Raw genomic sequence first — 11,080 nt, 5'->3', positions numbered from 1 at the left:
CTTGTTCATTCACCCACAGGCATACACATGCAGGGTCTTTGGTTTAGCCTAAGATGTAAGTCAGTGTCTGGATCAGTGCCTTGCACATAGTAGGTGTTCAGCTATATGCCTTATGGTCGGCAGGACTTTGGGAAATTCCACTAGAAATTTATTAGAATAGGGATAAAAATAGCAGGTGATTGCATAGCTAAAGAAAAAATGCACAGAGTGCTGAAATTCTAGGGACTGCTGATGAAGCTTGAAGGAGGCAGCCTTAGGGAAAACAGAAAGAAATACCAGCAGGGCTGGCACAGCACAGGCCCTGGCACTGGACAGCCTGGGACTGAATCCTGGTTCTAGCAGCTTTGTGACTTTGTGTCTCGGTTTCCTCATCTGGAACAAGGGGAATGCTGCTGTTCATCTTACACGGCTGTTGTGCAAATTAGATGAGTTAATATGTTTAAAGCACTTAAAATAGTGCCTGGTCCCACGGGTAATGGGAAAAACATTTACCCATCACGGCGGCGCCACCCGTTTGCAGTGGACACCGGCTGTGAATGCGCTGGTGTGTCATCGTTGGCCAGCCCTGTTCTCCATTGTCCTGTGGGCACAATGGAGTAGAGAGAGAGAGATCTGGGTCCTGCCCCTGGGGCCCTTTGGTGGGAAATGCTTACCACAGAGCCAGAACAACCAGAGGGAACTCTGGGTGGGAGAGAATGTTGGTGTGAACAAGGGACAAGGGCACTCTGAGGCCCGGAGGGAGTTGTGTAACTGGGAGTCTTGGGCCATGTGGAGGAGGGGCTGCTGTGAGGACTTCTCATTGGGAGTCTCAGCCACAGAAGCACTTTTGTTTTCTTTTCAGAGACAGAGTCTCACCTTGTCACCTAAGTTGGAGTGCAGTGGCATGATCATAGCTCACTGCAGCCACCAACTCCTGGGCTCAAGTGATCCCCCTGCCTCAGCTTCCTGAGTAGCTGGGACCACAGGCGTGCACCACCATGCACAGCTAATTTTTTTTTTTTTATTTTGGTAGTGACAGAGTCTCACTATGTTGCTCAGATTGGGCAATTCTCCTGCCTCAGTCTCCCAAAGTGCTGGGATCACAGGTGTGAACCACTGCACACACCTGTATGATTCACACTGGCATGCTGAAAACAGCCTCTGCCACGATGAGGCAGAACATCAAAGCCAAACCATCAGCATCTAAAGTATGCCATGAGGCCAGTGCATGGAGCTGAAGGAAGAGCCATGTGGCCCTGTGGAAGCCGACAGTGCAGAAGCCAGACAGACTGACGCCGGTCAGAAAGGCAGAGAAAGGGCAGACAGAAAACAGCCAAGCCATTGGGACTGATAATCCACACGTGGCTTTTAGTTGGATGTGAAATTCAGAGCAGGCTTTGCTTGCCTTATGCGAGAACTCTTGCCTCCAAGAAGGAGCCTATGCAGACAAGCAGCTTGAGGATCGGGAAAGAACTGACTCTGAAAAGGCATTTTCATTCGTCACATAGGTGTCATGTGTGGGCGAACCAAGCAGGACCCATGTTTTTCATCATCCCTCTTTTTGCAGGTAGTGCTCAGATAGCCCTCCCCGCACACTGTCTTTTTTGGATTACTTTCCTTAGAACGTTGTTCTCTGCACTTTCACGTCCAATTATTGTTTATCCAGTTGCTAGGGTGATAGAGCGAGTGTGCGAGGCATTATCTGCTCCCATGAGTTTGCTTACTGGCGTCCTGTTACCTTTTTTTTTTTTTTTAATGCTATATCAAGAATTTGGAGCTTATAAAGCAAGCAGTAGTTAGGGGTTGGTTTGTTCTCTCTACCTGAAATCTCAAGATCAGCAGTGTTTGAGATGACCTCATGCTCGTGGTTCCAAACCTGCGCTGGACTTCTCTGGTGATTTGTGAACAGGAGGGACACGCCCAGTTTGTGACAGGGAGTGGTGTGACTCCAGGCTCTGCAAAACATTCCTTCAGCTCCAGTGACCTGGAGCCTGTAGCATTTTCGTGGCCTGAAGGGTGGGTGGCTGTGCTGGGCAGGCGGGATTTACCTCAACAGAGCACCTTTGCTTTATCCCCGTCCCTCAGGGAGCCATTTCTTCCTATTACATCCAGCGCTATGGATTTCCTCCAGGATGCAAAGTGGTGGCCTTCACTGGGGACAACCCAGGTGAGTATCTCAGGGAGTTTCTCTGTCCGATGAGCCTGACTGGGTCCATGTTGGACTTTTGAGAATTCCAGTCCAGCCTCTTGGTGAAGCCTTCTGTGGTCATTTCCCACCACCCCCACCCTGCGATCTGACTCCTTGTACCTGCCCCATCTCAGCTCCAACTCCGCCCTCAGGAGCTGGTCAGTCTGCTCTCTCTGGATGAAAACTGCTCAATGATTAAGGAAGGCAGTCTTGCCCACCCCATCCCTCACCTGTCTTTTCTGTTCCAAGATGAATAGCTCAATTCCTCCAACCCTTCCTCTAGGACATGGTTTTAAGTCTCTGCCCTGTCATCTGATCTGCAGCAATGACTTGTTTCTCGTCCAGACACCTCATCTCCTTCCCTAGCCTCTTCTCTTCCTCCTCTTCTCCTCTGGGTAGTCCTGAAGCCACCCCTGGAGGGGCCCTCGGATCTCTGAAGGAAGGCCAGGTGGGCTGCACTAAACAACACCCTAACTACTACCCCTCAGCCCCACCCCAGGAAAAGTCTTTTTCTAACGATCCACCAGATTAGTTTTACATTTAATTCTAACTAGAAAGGTTAATTTTTAACCCTAATTAGAAAGGTTACTTTCTGTCCTTTCAGTCTTCTTTCTGTGCTCATAAATAAGCATTGTTTATTTTAATCAACCTGGGCAGTATCTTTCTCATTTTAACAGTTGTCTAGAGCTCAGTTGTCGCAGCATTTATTTCACCAGTCCCTTATGGATGGAGGGTGGTGTTGCTTCAGTGTTTGGCAGTGCAAACGATGTTGAGATGCACATTCGGTCTCATCTCTTTGTTGTTACAGGATAAGTTCTCAAAGGTGGGATTCCTGGATCCAAGGCTTCTGACACACACGCTGCTGATTGAACCTCAGTGGCAGTGTTTGAGTGCACCTGTTTCTCACTCCCATTTCACCTTTACTCACATGTTCATTCACTCAGCATTTAGTGAGTGCCTATTATGTGCCAGGCCTTCCTTCAGCGCTGGGGCACTTCAGCAATCAAGGCAGATAAAGATTGCTGTTGTGAGCCAGGTGTGGTAGTGTGCACCTGTAGTCTTAGCTACTTGCAGGCTGAGGTTGGGAGGACTGCATGATCACGGAGTTCGAGGCTGCAGTGAGCTATAATCATGCCACTGCACTCCAGCCTGGGTGACAGAGTGAGACCCCACCTCTATATCTCAAAAAAAAAAAAAAAAAAAAGACTGCTGTTGTGGGTCTTGTGTCTAAGGCAGGGCACAGACAGTGAACATAACCTCACCCCCTTCTTTTCCATTACTGCCTGTGTTTTTCTCTGCTGTGTATCCTTGGTGTCTTGTCTTGGCCTCCTTGATTCTCTGCACTCCTGGGAGTGCCTGACAGTGGAGGGATGTTTGGACCCCTTCAGGAAAGAGACTTCACAGCTCAAATCAGAGGCCCCTGCTAACAGACTTCACCCCCGACCCCTATGACCTTCTCTTAGGGCCTCCTGAGAGCTCAGCTCCCCCTGCTCCTGCCACCACCCTAGGGTGTGGGTGGGGGTTGGAGGTGGGGACTGTGCGCCTGCCTGGAGAGCCCTGTGGTTTGCTTTGTGGTTCCCACGTGGCCACCAGCTAACCAGAAGCTCCCCTCCCATTCTCAGCGTCGCTGGCAGGCATGAGACTGGAGGAAGGTGACATTGCGGTAAGGCGACTTCCCACACCCATAGGCTCTTTCTGTTTCCACGCTCACACCCACACTCTGATAAGTAGCAGAGATACTGCTGGGACCCAGACCCTGAAGGACCAGTATCTGGGTCCCTGTATATCAGAGTGTCTGCCAGTTCCAGAAGACAGTGGAGGGAGGGGATGGGGGCGCACATCTTTCTCAGAAAGTCATTGTTCTTTGCTGGATGGGCAGGACCCCTGCCTGCTTCACAGTGGCCAGTCTTAGTGCGTGCAGTGGCAGAGGGTCAGACCTGGGGCCAAAGGGCTGTGAGCAGCCCAGATGAATAAGGAAGACATAACCCAGGCCTTCCTACTTCTAGTGGGAAAGTCATGTGTGGAACCAGCCATGATCCAAACCATTATTTAGATGCAGTTTTGGGAAATCAGCACAGAAGATCCATGAAATCTGCATCTGGGGAGCTAACTCCTGGCTCATCTGGTGTGGGAGGGTCAGATGTGGCTCTGAGAAAGTGGCCTTGCATTTGAGGTCTGCAGCGTGAGTAAAGTGACAGGGTTAAGGTGGGTGGAGTACAGCGCGTCGCTGGCAGAGGGCAGTGTGTGTGGGCAAAGCCCAAGGCGCCCCACCTCTGCCCATCTCTCCCCAGGTCAGCCTGGGCACCAGTGACACCCTGTTTCTCTGGCTCCAAGAACCCATGCCTGCCCTGGAAGGCCACATCTTCTGCAACCCGGTTGACTCCCAGCACTACATGGCACTCCTGTGGTGAGCCTGGGTGTTGGTTGGCACCATTCCCTGGGTGAGGAGGTGTGGGCAGATCTGGCACCATCTTGAGGACCCTAAGTCCTTCCACTAAGCTCTGGAATGACTCCCTCCACTTTCCCAGGCTCTGCTGGGCAGCTGAGACCCCCAAGGACTCACCGACTCTTGCTGACAGCAGAGCCGGGTGAGGAATAACCCAAGACCCTGAGTCCCTCAAGCCCGGGTTCAAATCCTATCCTCACCACCTATATCCTGTGTGACCTTGGGCAAACTCTGTAGTGTGGCATGTCTGAGCCACACTTTCCTCATGAGATGGGGAGGGCAAGAGCATTTACCGCACATTGTTGCTGTGACCTGTCCGGCATGTGGTGGACCCTCATAGCGGAAAGGACATCCTGCTTCCCAACAGCTCTCATGGAAGGGACATGCTGTGTGCTCTGACCACAGGCCTTTGGAGACCCGTCCAGAGCTCCTGAGGGAAATGGTTTCTAAGCTCCTAAGCCCTGAGAAGCGCTGGAGAATGTGGCTAGTTAATCTAGCCCACCCTGCCTCATTGTGCCCATGGTAGAATGTGCAGAAACCGGAGCTCCCTGTCTCTACCCGGGGCTCCTCTGTGTCAGCCTCCTGTGTAAACAGCTTAAGATAAGGGCATTTCCGGTGCCTCCCAGGGACGTTCAGGGGCCTGGAATCTGAGGAAGCGCCTCTGATACCTACGTTTCAGAGCCTGCTGTGCACTGACTAGGGCTTGTGGTCCAGCCTGACCTGCAGTTCCTCTGCCTGGGTCTCTTTACTGAAACTCATGGGTCCAGTGAGCAAGCACTGGCTCCTTCCTCAGAGCTATACTCTCTTCTGCAGCTTTAAAAATGGCTCCCTCATGAGAGAGAAGATCCGCGACAAGTCCGCGTCCCGTTCCTGGAGCAAGTTCTCTAAGGCACTGCAGTCCACAGAGATGGGCAACGGTGGAAACCTGGGTAGGCCAGTTGGTGATGCCCAAGCCTGTGAAGTGTCAGCAGCTGCCGGCTGGAGGGGCAGGGCCTGGGGCCCCATGAGCTGGGGGAGAGGAGGGCCGTGGAGAAGTCCAGGGGAGCGCTGTCTGTCTGCACTTCTATTCCACAGATCCTACAAGCTGGTGTGGAACCCTGTGTTCTGAGCGAGGGTGGGCCTGTAAGGCTGTCCTTGGCTTCTGCTCTGAGCAGAAGATCAGACCATAGCTACATCTTCTGTCCCCACCAAGCCCCTGATGACAGCATCAGAGAGGGCAGCCTCTGCCCTGGTATATCCCCGTTCTCAGCCCTCTGCCCCAGGCACAAGGAAAAGTGCCCAGTGTCTCAGAAGGCCTGAGCAGGGAGGGGCTGTGCCTCCCTTGGTCAAATGTGTGTTGGTATTTTAGGATTGACTGGGCAGCTGCTTCCTGTTCAGGGCTGCCAAGTGAGAGCAGGAAGAGTTGTCTCTGAGAAAAGCTAGCTCAGGGCTCCCTGGTTCCCTTCTATCCTGTTGGAGAGAAGAACTGAGAATATTCGCAGGTCTCATCTGGGGGATGAAAGAGAGCCAGGGGACCCGGGGATATGGGGTCATTTTGCCCTGTTCTACGTCTGTTGAGAGGCCGATCTTTTGTTCTTTGACTAATGACAGCTGATGTCTTCCTGGTTTTATGTCAGGTTTTTATTTTGATGTCATGGAGATCACCCCTGAAATTATTGGATGTCATAGGTTTAACGCAGAAAGCCACAAGGTACGTGTGCTGTTGGTATTGGAGTTACACTGGCTCCATTTGTGAGTGTAAAATTTAACAATTGCCCATGAAATTGTGTGACTTTTAGGGACTTCATTGATTCACTCATCCGTTGATATCATACACACTTGTGGTGTGCTAGCGTGCATTCTAGATCCTGGGGAATCTGCAGGACACGGTCCTTTCCCTCAGGGAGGAATGCAGAAACCCTGAGAGTTTTCTTCGAATTTAGCAAATGCTAACATTATCATTGAGTATCACAGAGCTTATTTCCCTGGCGAGTTTTATCCTGTACCCATCAAGAACCCATGGATCTTGAGATCATTAATTTCCTCGTGGTTGAAAGAGCCACTGAGCCCGGGAGGTTCTAACATTTATTGAGCCCATTTGGTGCCAGGCATTGTGCTCATGGTTTTCTGTACCTTCCTCATTTACTTTTCTTTATTTTTTTTATTTTTTTTTATTTTTTTGAGATGGAGTCTCACTCTGTTGCCCAGGCTCGAGTGCAGTGGGACGATCTTGGCTCCCTGCAACCCCCGCATCCTGGGTTCAAATGATCCTCCTGCCTCAGCCTCCTGAGTAGCTGGGATTACAGACTCAAGCCACCACGCCCAGCTAATTTTTGTATTTTTAGTAGAGAGGGGTTTCTCCATGTTGGCCAGACTGCTCTTGAACTCCTGACCTCAAGTGATACGCCCCCTCCCAAAATGCTGGGATTATAGGTGTGAGCCACCATGCCTGGCTATCATTTACTTTTCAAAGCAATAGGCACTATTGTTCCTCTTTCTAGATAGAGAGGTTGAGACTCAGAGGCTCAGGCTAAATAATCTGGACAGAGTCACAGGTCATAGGTGGTGGAGGGGGCTCAAATCCAGTCCTCTCTGGCTCTGAAGCTGCTGTTTTCTTTCTCCTCCACAATGTGACCTTTCCCAGGAAGGATTTAGTTGGTTCTTGCTGCTCGAAATTGACATTGCTGTTAGATAGTCACTGGAGAGTCATCACCACATTTTGGGTTGTACCTGAGAGACGTTTCTGACCCCAGTAAATGGGGAGTTTATGTAAGACACTCTGTCTGGAAACTGTAACTGTCCGAGTTGGCATTGGATTCAATGGCAGATGATGGCACTACATGTTGGATTATGAACGGAAAGCTTTGTATAAAGGAGGAAGTTCATTTCAATCTTCTGATGGAGAATCAGTTTGGTTTCTTTTATTAGAGGGAGAAGTTATGCCTGTTCTTTCATGCATATCAATCCTAGATTTGTCAAGGAGAAAGTAGTGTTCTTCATTCATTCATTCAACCAACAGATATGTATGATTGGTGCCAGGCACCCGGGACACAAAGGAGAATAAGACATCGGTGGCCCTTGCTCTCTAGAGCCTGCTGTCTAGGAGGGAGAGGGACAGTAGATGAGTGAATGAGCACGTACATGAATGCAGCAGGTGCTAAGGCTGGGAAGCAGACGAACAGAGTGCTGCAAGGGAAAGCAGCTGGTGGGTGGGCTGGAGACTTACCCTGGGTGGGGTGATCGGGCCTGGGCCTCTCTGAGAAGGTGGCCTTTAGGTTGAGACCTGAAAGTACTCAGGATCTCACCATGGAAAGAGTAGGATAGACTTCCAGGCAGAGGGAGCAGCTTGGGAACTAGAAGAAGGTTGGTAAGATTAGAGTGTAGCTGTTCGTGAGGGGGATGGCGGCAGGTTCTAGCATTGGTCTCAGGTGCCAAAGAAGCAGGGGTGAGCCTGGGGTTGATTCCCATCAGTGCTAGCTTGAAGGACATGCCACAGGGGTGGGATCTCAGCGTAAGCTCGTGGCTGTCACTTATCTAGTATGTACTGCATTTTCCAGGCTCTGTTGTCTAATCTGATCATTGCAACAACCCTAAAAAACAGGCACCACTGTTATCTCCATTTTGTTAAGAAAAAGAATGATAGCAAGACTAATGTAACTTATTAAAGATTGCAGAGCTGAATGGTAGACAGAACTTGATCTCTCAGCTGCCTGAGACTAAATTCTGTAATGTCTCTGACTCTTCAAAGTGACATGCATGTGAGGCTGTGGGCTTGTGTGCTTCAGTAGTGTGTTTGTGTGAGTGTGTGTGACAGGCAAAGACAGTGGTTAAAGAGCCCAGCTATGAGTTTCAAATCTGGGCTATTGTTTAAAAAGATCACACACAGACACACACACTCGCACACACAGACACACACACAAACACAAACACACACACACACATACACACACGGACAATGAGAGTTCCTTACTCTGTGCCCACCTTTTCCTGGAGACAGGTCGCAGCATTCCCTGGGGATGTGGAGGTTCGAGCACTGATTGAAGGACAATTCATGGCCAAGAGGATTCACGCAGAAGGCTTGGGCTATCGAGTCAGTAAGTGAGCCACTGGCAGCATGTGTCCTGGGGTGGGGGCTCAGGGCCAGCTCACACCTGGGGGCCAGGGCTAGTGGGTCAATGTCTACTAAAGTTTTCTTTCAGGGGGCTTGTGCAGGAGGGAGGTGGAGCCTGACCTTGGGGATGGGATGAGAAAGTGTGTCAATTGGCACCTGTAGGCAGGCATAGAATAGCAGGTAGGTTGTACCTGCTTCTAGCTGTGTCCACAATAGCTTGACCTTTTGACCAGGACCTGTAGGACCTGGGAAAGGTCTTTCTGTAACCCTAAGCTCCAAGCTGCAGATGAGCTGTTTTGAGCTCTGGACTCCAAAGTCATAGGTGGTGCAAGGTCTGGGGACATGAGTGGATCTTGTCCTTCTAGCCTAGCCAGGTTCCATTGCCTGTGGGACACCGTCTGTGTCTTTCAGCTTGGACAGGGAAGAGGGGGATGTAGTATCACTGTCAAAACTCAGAAGACTGATATCTCAGTTCATTTTCTGTTGCCTATAACAGAATACCTGATCCTGGGTAATTTATAAGGAAAAGGAATTTATTTCTTACAATTATGGAGGCTGAGAAGTCCAAGGTTGAGGGATCATATCTGTTGAGGGCTTGCTTGCTAGTAGGGCTCTCTGCAGAGTCCTGAGGAGGTAGAGGGCATCACATGGTGAGGGAGCTGAGTGCGCTAGCTCAAGTCTCCCTTCCTCTTCTCAGAAAGCCACCAGTCCCATTCCCACAATAACCCGTTAATCCGTTAACCTGTTAATCTGTTTACCCATGAATGGATTAATCCACTCATAAAGCCCTCATAACCCAATCTCCTTAAAGGCCCCATCTTTCAATATGTCATATTGGAGATAAAGCTTCAATATGAGTTTTGGAGGGGACACATATTCAAACCATGGCAACTGGCATGGAGAGGGCAGACCTGGGGCTGGGGGAGGCAAAAGGAGGAGAAAGGGATTTCTGAGAACTTGAGCTGTAGAATAATCAGCTTTAGGGGGTCAGTGAGTTCCCTTTACAGGCGGCGTTGAAACGGTCTAGGGGTCTGTAAGGAGGTTGGACTGGCCACCTATAAAGTCCAGGTTTCTAAGATGTATTTGTCCCTCTGGGCTATAGCTGTTGTCACTAGAGAAGAGAGTGAAGCTGCTTTGCTTGAGGGCCTTCCTATGACACTTTATGGACAATCCAAGTTCTATGTAATATATATTTTATACCTTTGAATTGACAGAGTAAAATGATACTATAAAAATACCCATTAGGGAAACCTCCTGGAAAGCCTGTTAGACAGCATCTACTAAAGCTGAATACACGTCTAGCCAGCAATCTCACTTCTAAGTAAAGGCACAACAGGAATTTGTGCATGTGTTTACTAAAGATGTACAGGAGAACATTCATTGCAGCACTATGCTGAATAGCCCCACAGTGGAAGTGGCCCAGTGCCCATTAATAGTAGACAGGAAAAATGCATTGTGGTGCATTTGTACAACAGGATACTACACACAAATGAAAATGAACCAGCCTCGGTGATATACAGTGAAATGGGTGAATCTCACCAAATGTAACACTGAGCAAAAGAAGCCAAACACGGACATACATATGGCAGGGTTCTCTGTACATCCAAGTTCAAAAGCAGATGAAACTACAGGCCAGGCACAGTGGCTCACACCTGTAATCCCAGCATTTTGGGAGGCCGAGGCAGGTAGATCACTTGGGTCCGGGAGTTCGAGACCAGACTGGGCAACATGGTGAAACCTCATCTGTACAAAAAAATACAAAAATTAGCCAGGCGTGGTAGGCCACGCCTGTAGTCCTGGCTACTCAGGAGACTGAGGTGGGAGGATCGCTTAAGCCTAGGAGGTTGAGGCTGCAATGAGCCATGAGACCCTGTCTCAAAAAAAAATTTAAAAAGCAGACGAAACTATTTACTGTTGTTGGAAGTTGGGATAATTAGTAGTTGCCCTTCAGAAGGGGCCTGTGAGGTGCTGGTGATGTTCTGTTTCACGTTCCATGGGTGTGTTTAGTTTGTAAAAATTTATGAAGATTATAGGCTTATGATGTGTGCATTTTTCAGGATGTGTGTTCTAGGTCAATACAATATTTTAAAATATGTAAAATTACCACCATGAGCATTCCGAATGCCCTCATCCCACCACCCTAAGTGTAAAAAGACATTTCCCAAAGGTCTGCAAAGACTTCCAAGTTCCCTGAAAATGAGACTGGGTGAGCAGGGCAGGGATGGTGCTGGAGTTGGTGGAGTGCCTGGCAGGGGTCCTCTGGCTCTCAGAAGGGGAGCCCAGGGAAGGGAACAGCCCAGCATACAGGGAGAAGCAGTTAGGTAGAAGGCCCCCATGGGCTCAGGAGGAGCTGATGGGATTGTGGCATTATTCCCAG

At 49.6% G+C, this 11,080-nt stretch overlaps 1 protein-coding gene across 1 annotated transcript in view; it reads left to right on the top strand.

The window, feature by feature from the left end:
* XYLB (xylulokinase homolog (H. influenzae)) overlaps positions 1–11,080 on the top strand; it is a 70,566-nt gene that overhangs the window by 32,301 nt on the left and 27,185 nt on the right. The window contains exons 10-15 of the mRNA XM_011999492.1: positions 2,065–2,146; positions 3,790–3,830; positions 4,459–4,574; positions 5,427–5,542; positions 6,230–6,303; positions 8,590–8,686. Coding sequence (XP_011854882.1) covers positions 2,065–2,146; positions 3,790–3,830; positions 4,459–4,574; positions 5,427–5,542; positions 6,230–6,303; positions 8,590–8,686 — 526 coding nt within the window. The remainder of the gene's footprint in view (positions 1–2,064; positions 2,147–3,789; positions 3,831–4,458; positions 4,575–5,426; positions 5,543–6,229; positions 6,304–8,589; positions 8,687–11,080) is intronic.

Source organism: Mandrillus leucophaeus, unplaced genomic scaffold (genome assembly GCF_000951045.1).
Source record: "Mandrillus leucophaeus isolate KB7577 unplaced genomic scaffold, Mleu.le_1.0 Scaffold595, whole genome shotgun sequence".
Lineage (NCBI taxonomy): Eukaryota > Metazoa > Chordata > Mammalia > Primates > Cercopithecidae > Mandrillus > Mandrillus leucophaeus.
Note: the sequence above shows the minus strand (reverse complement) of the source record. Positions and strands in the feature narration are given on the sequence as shown.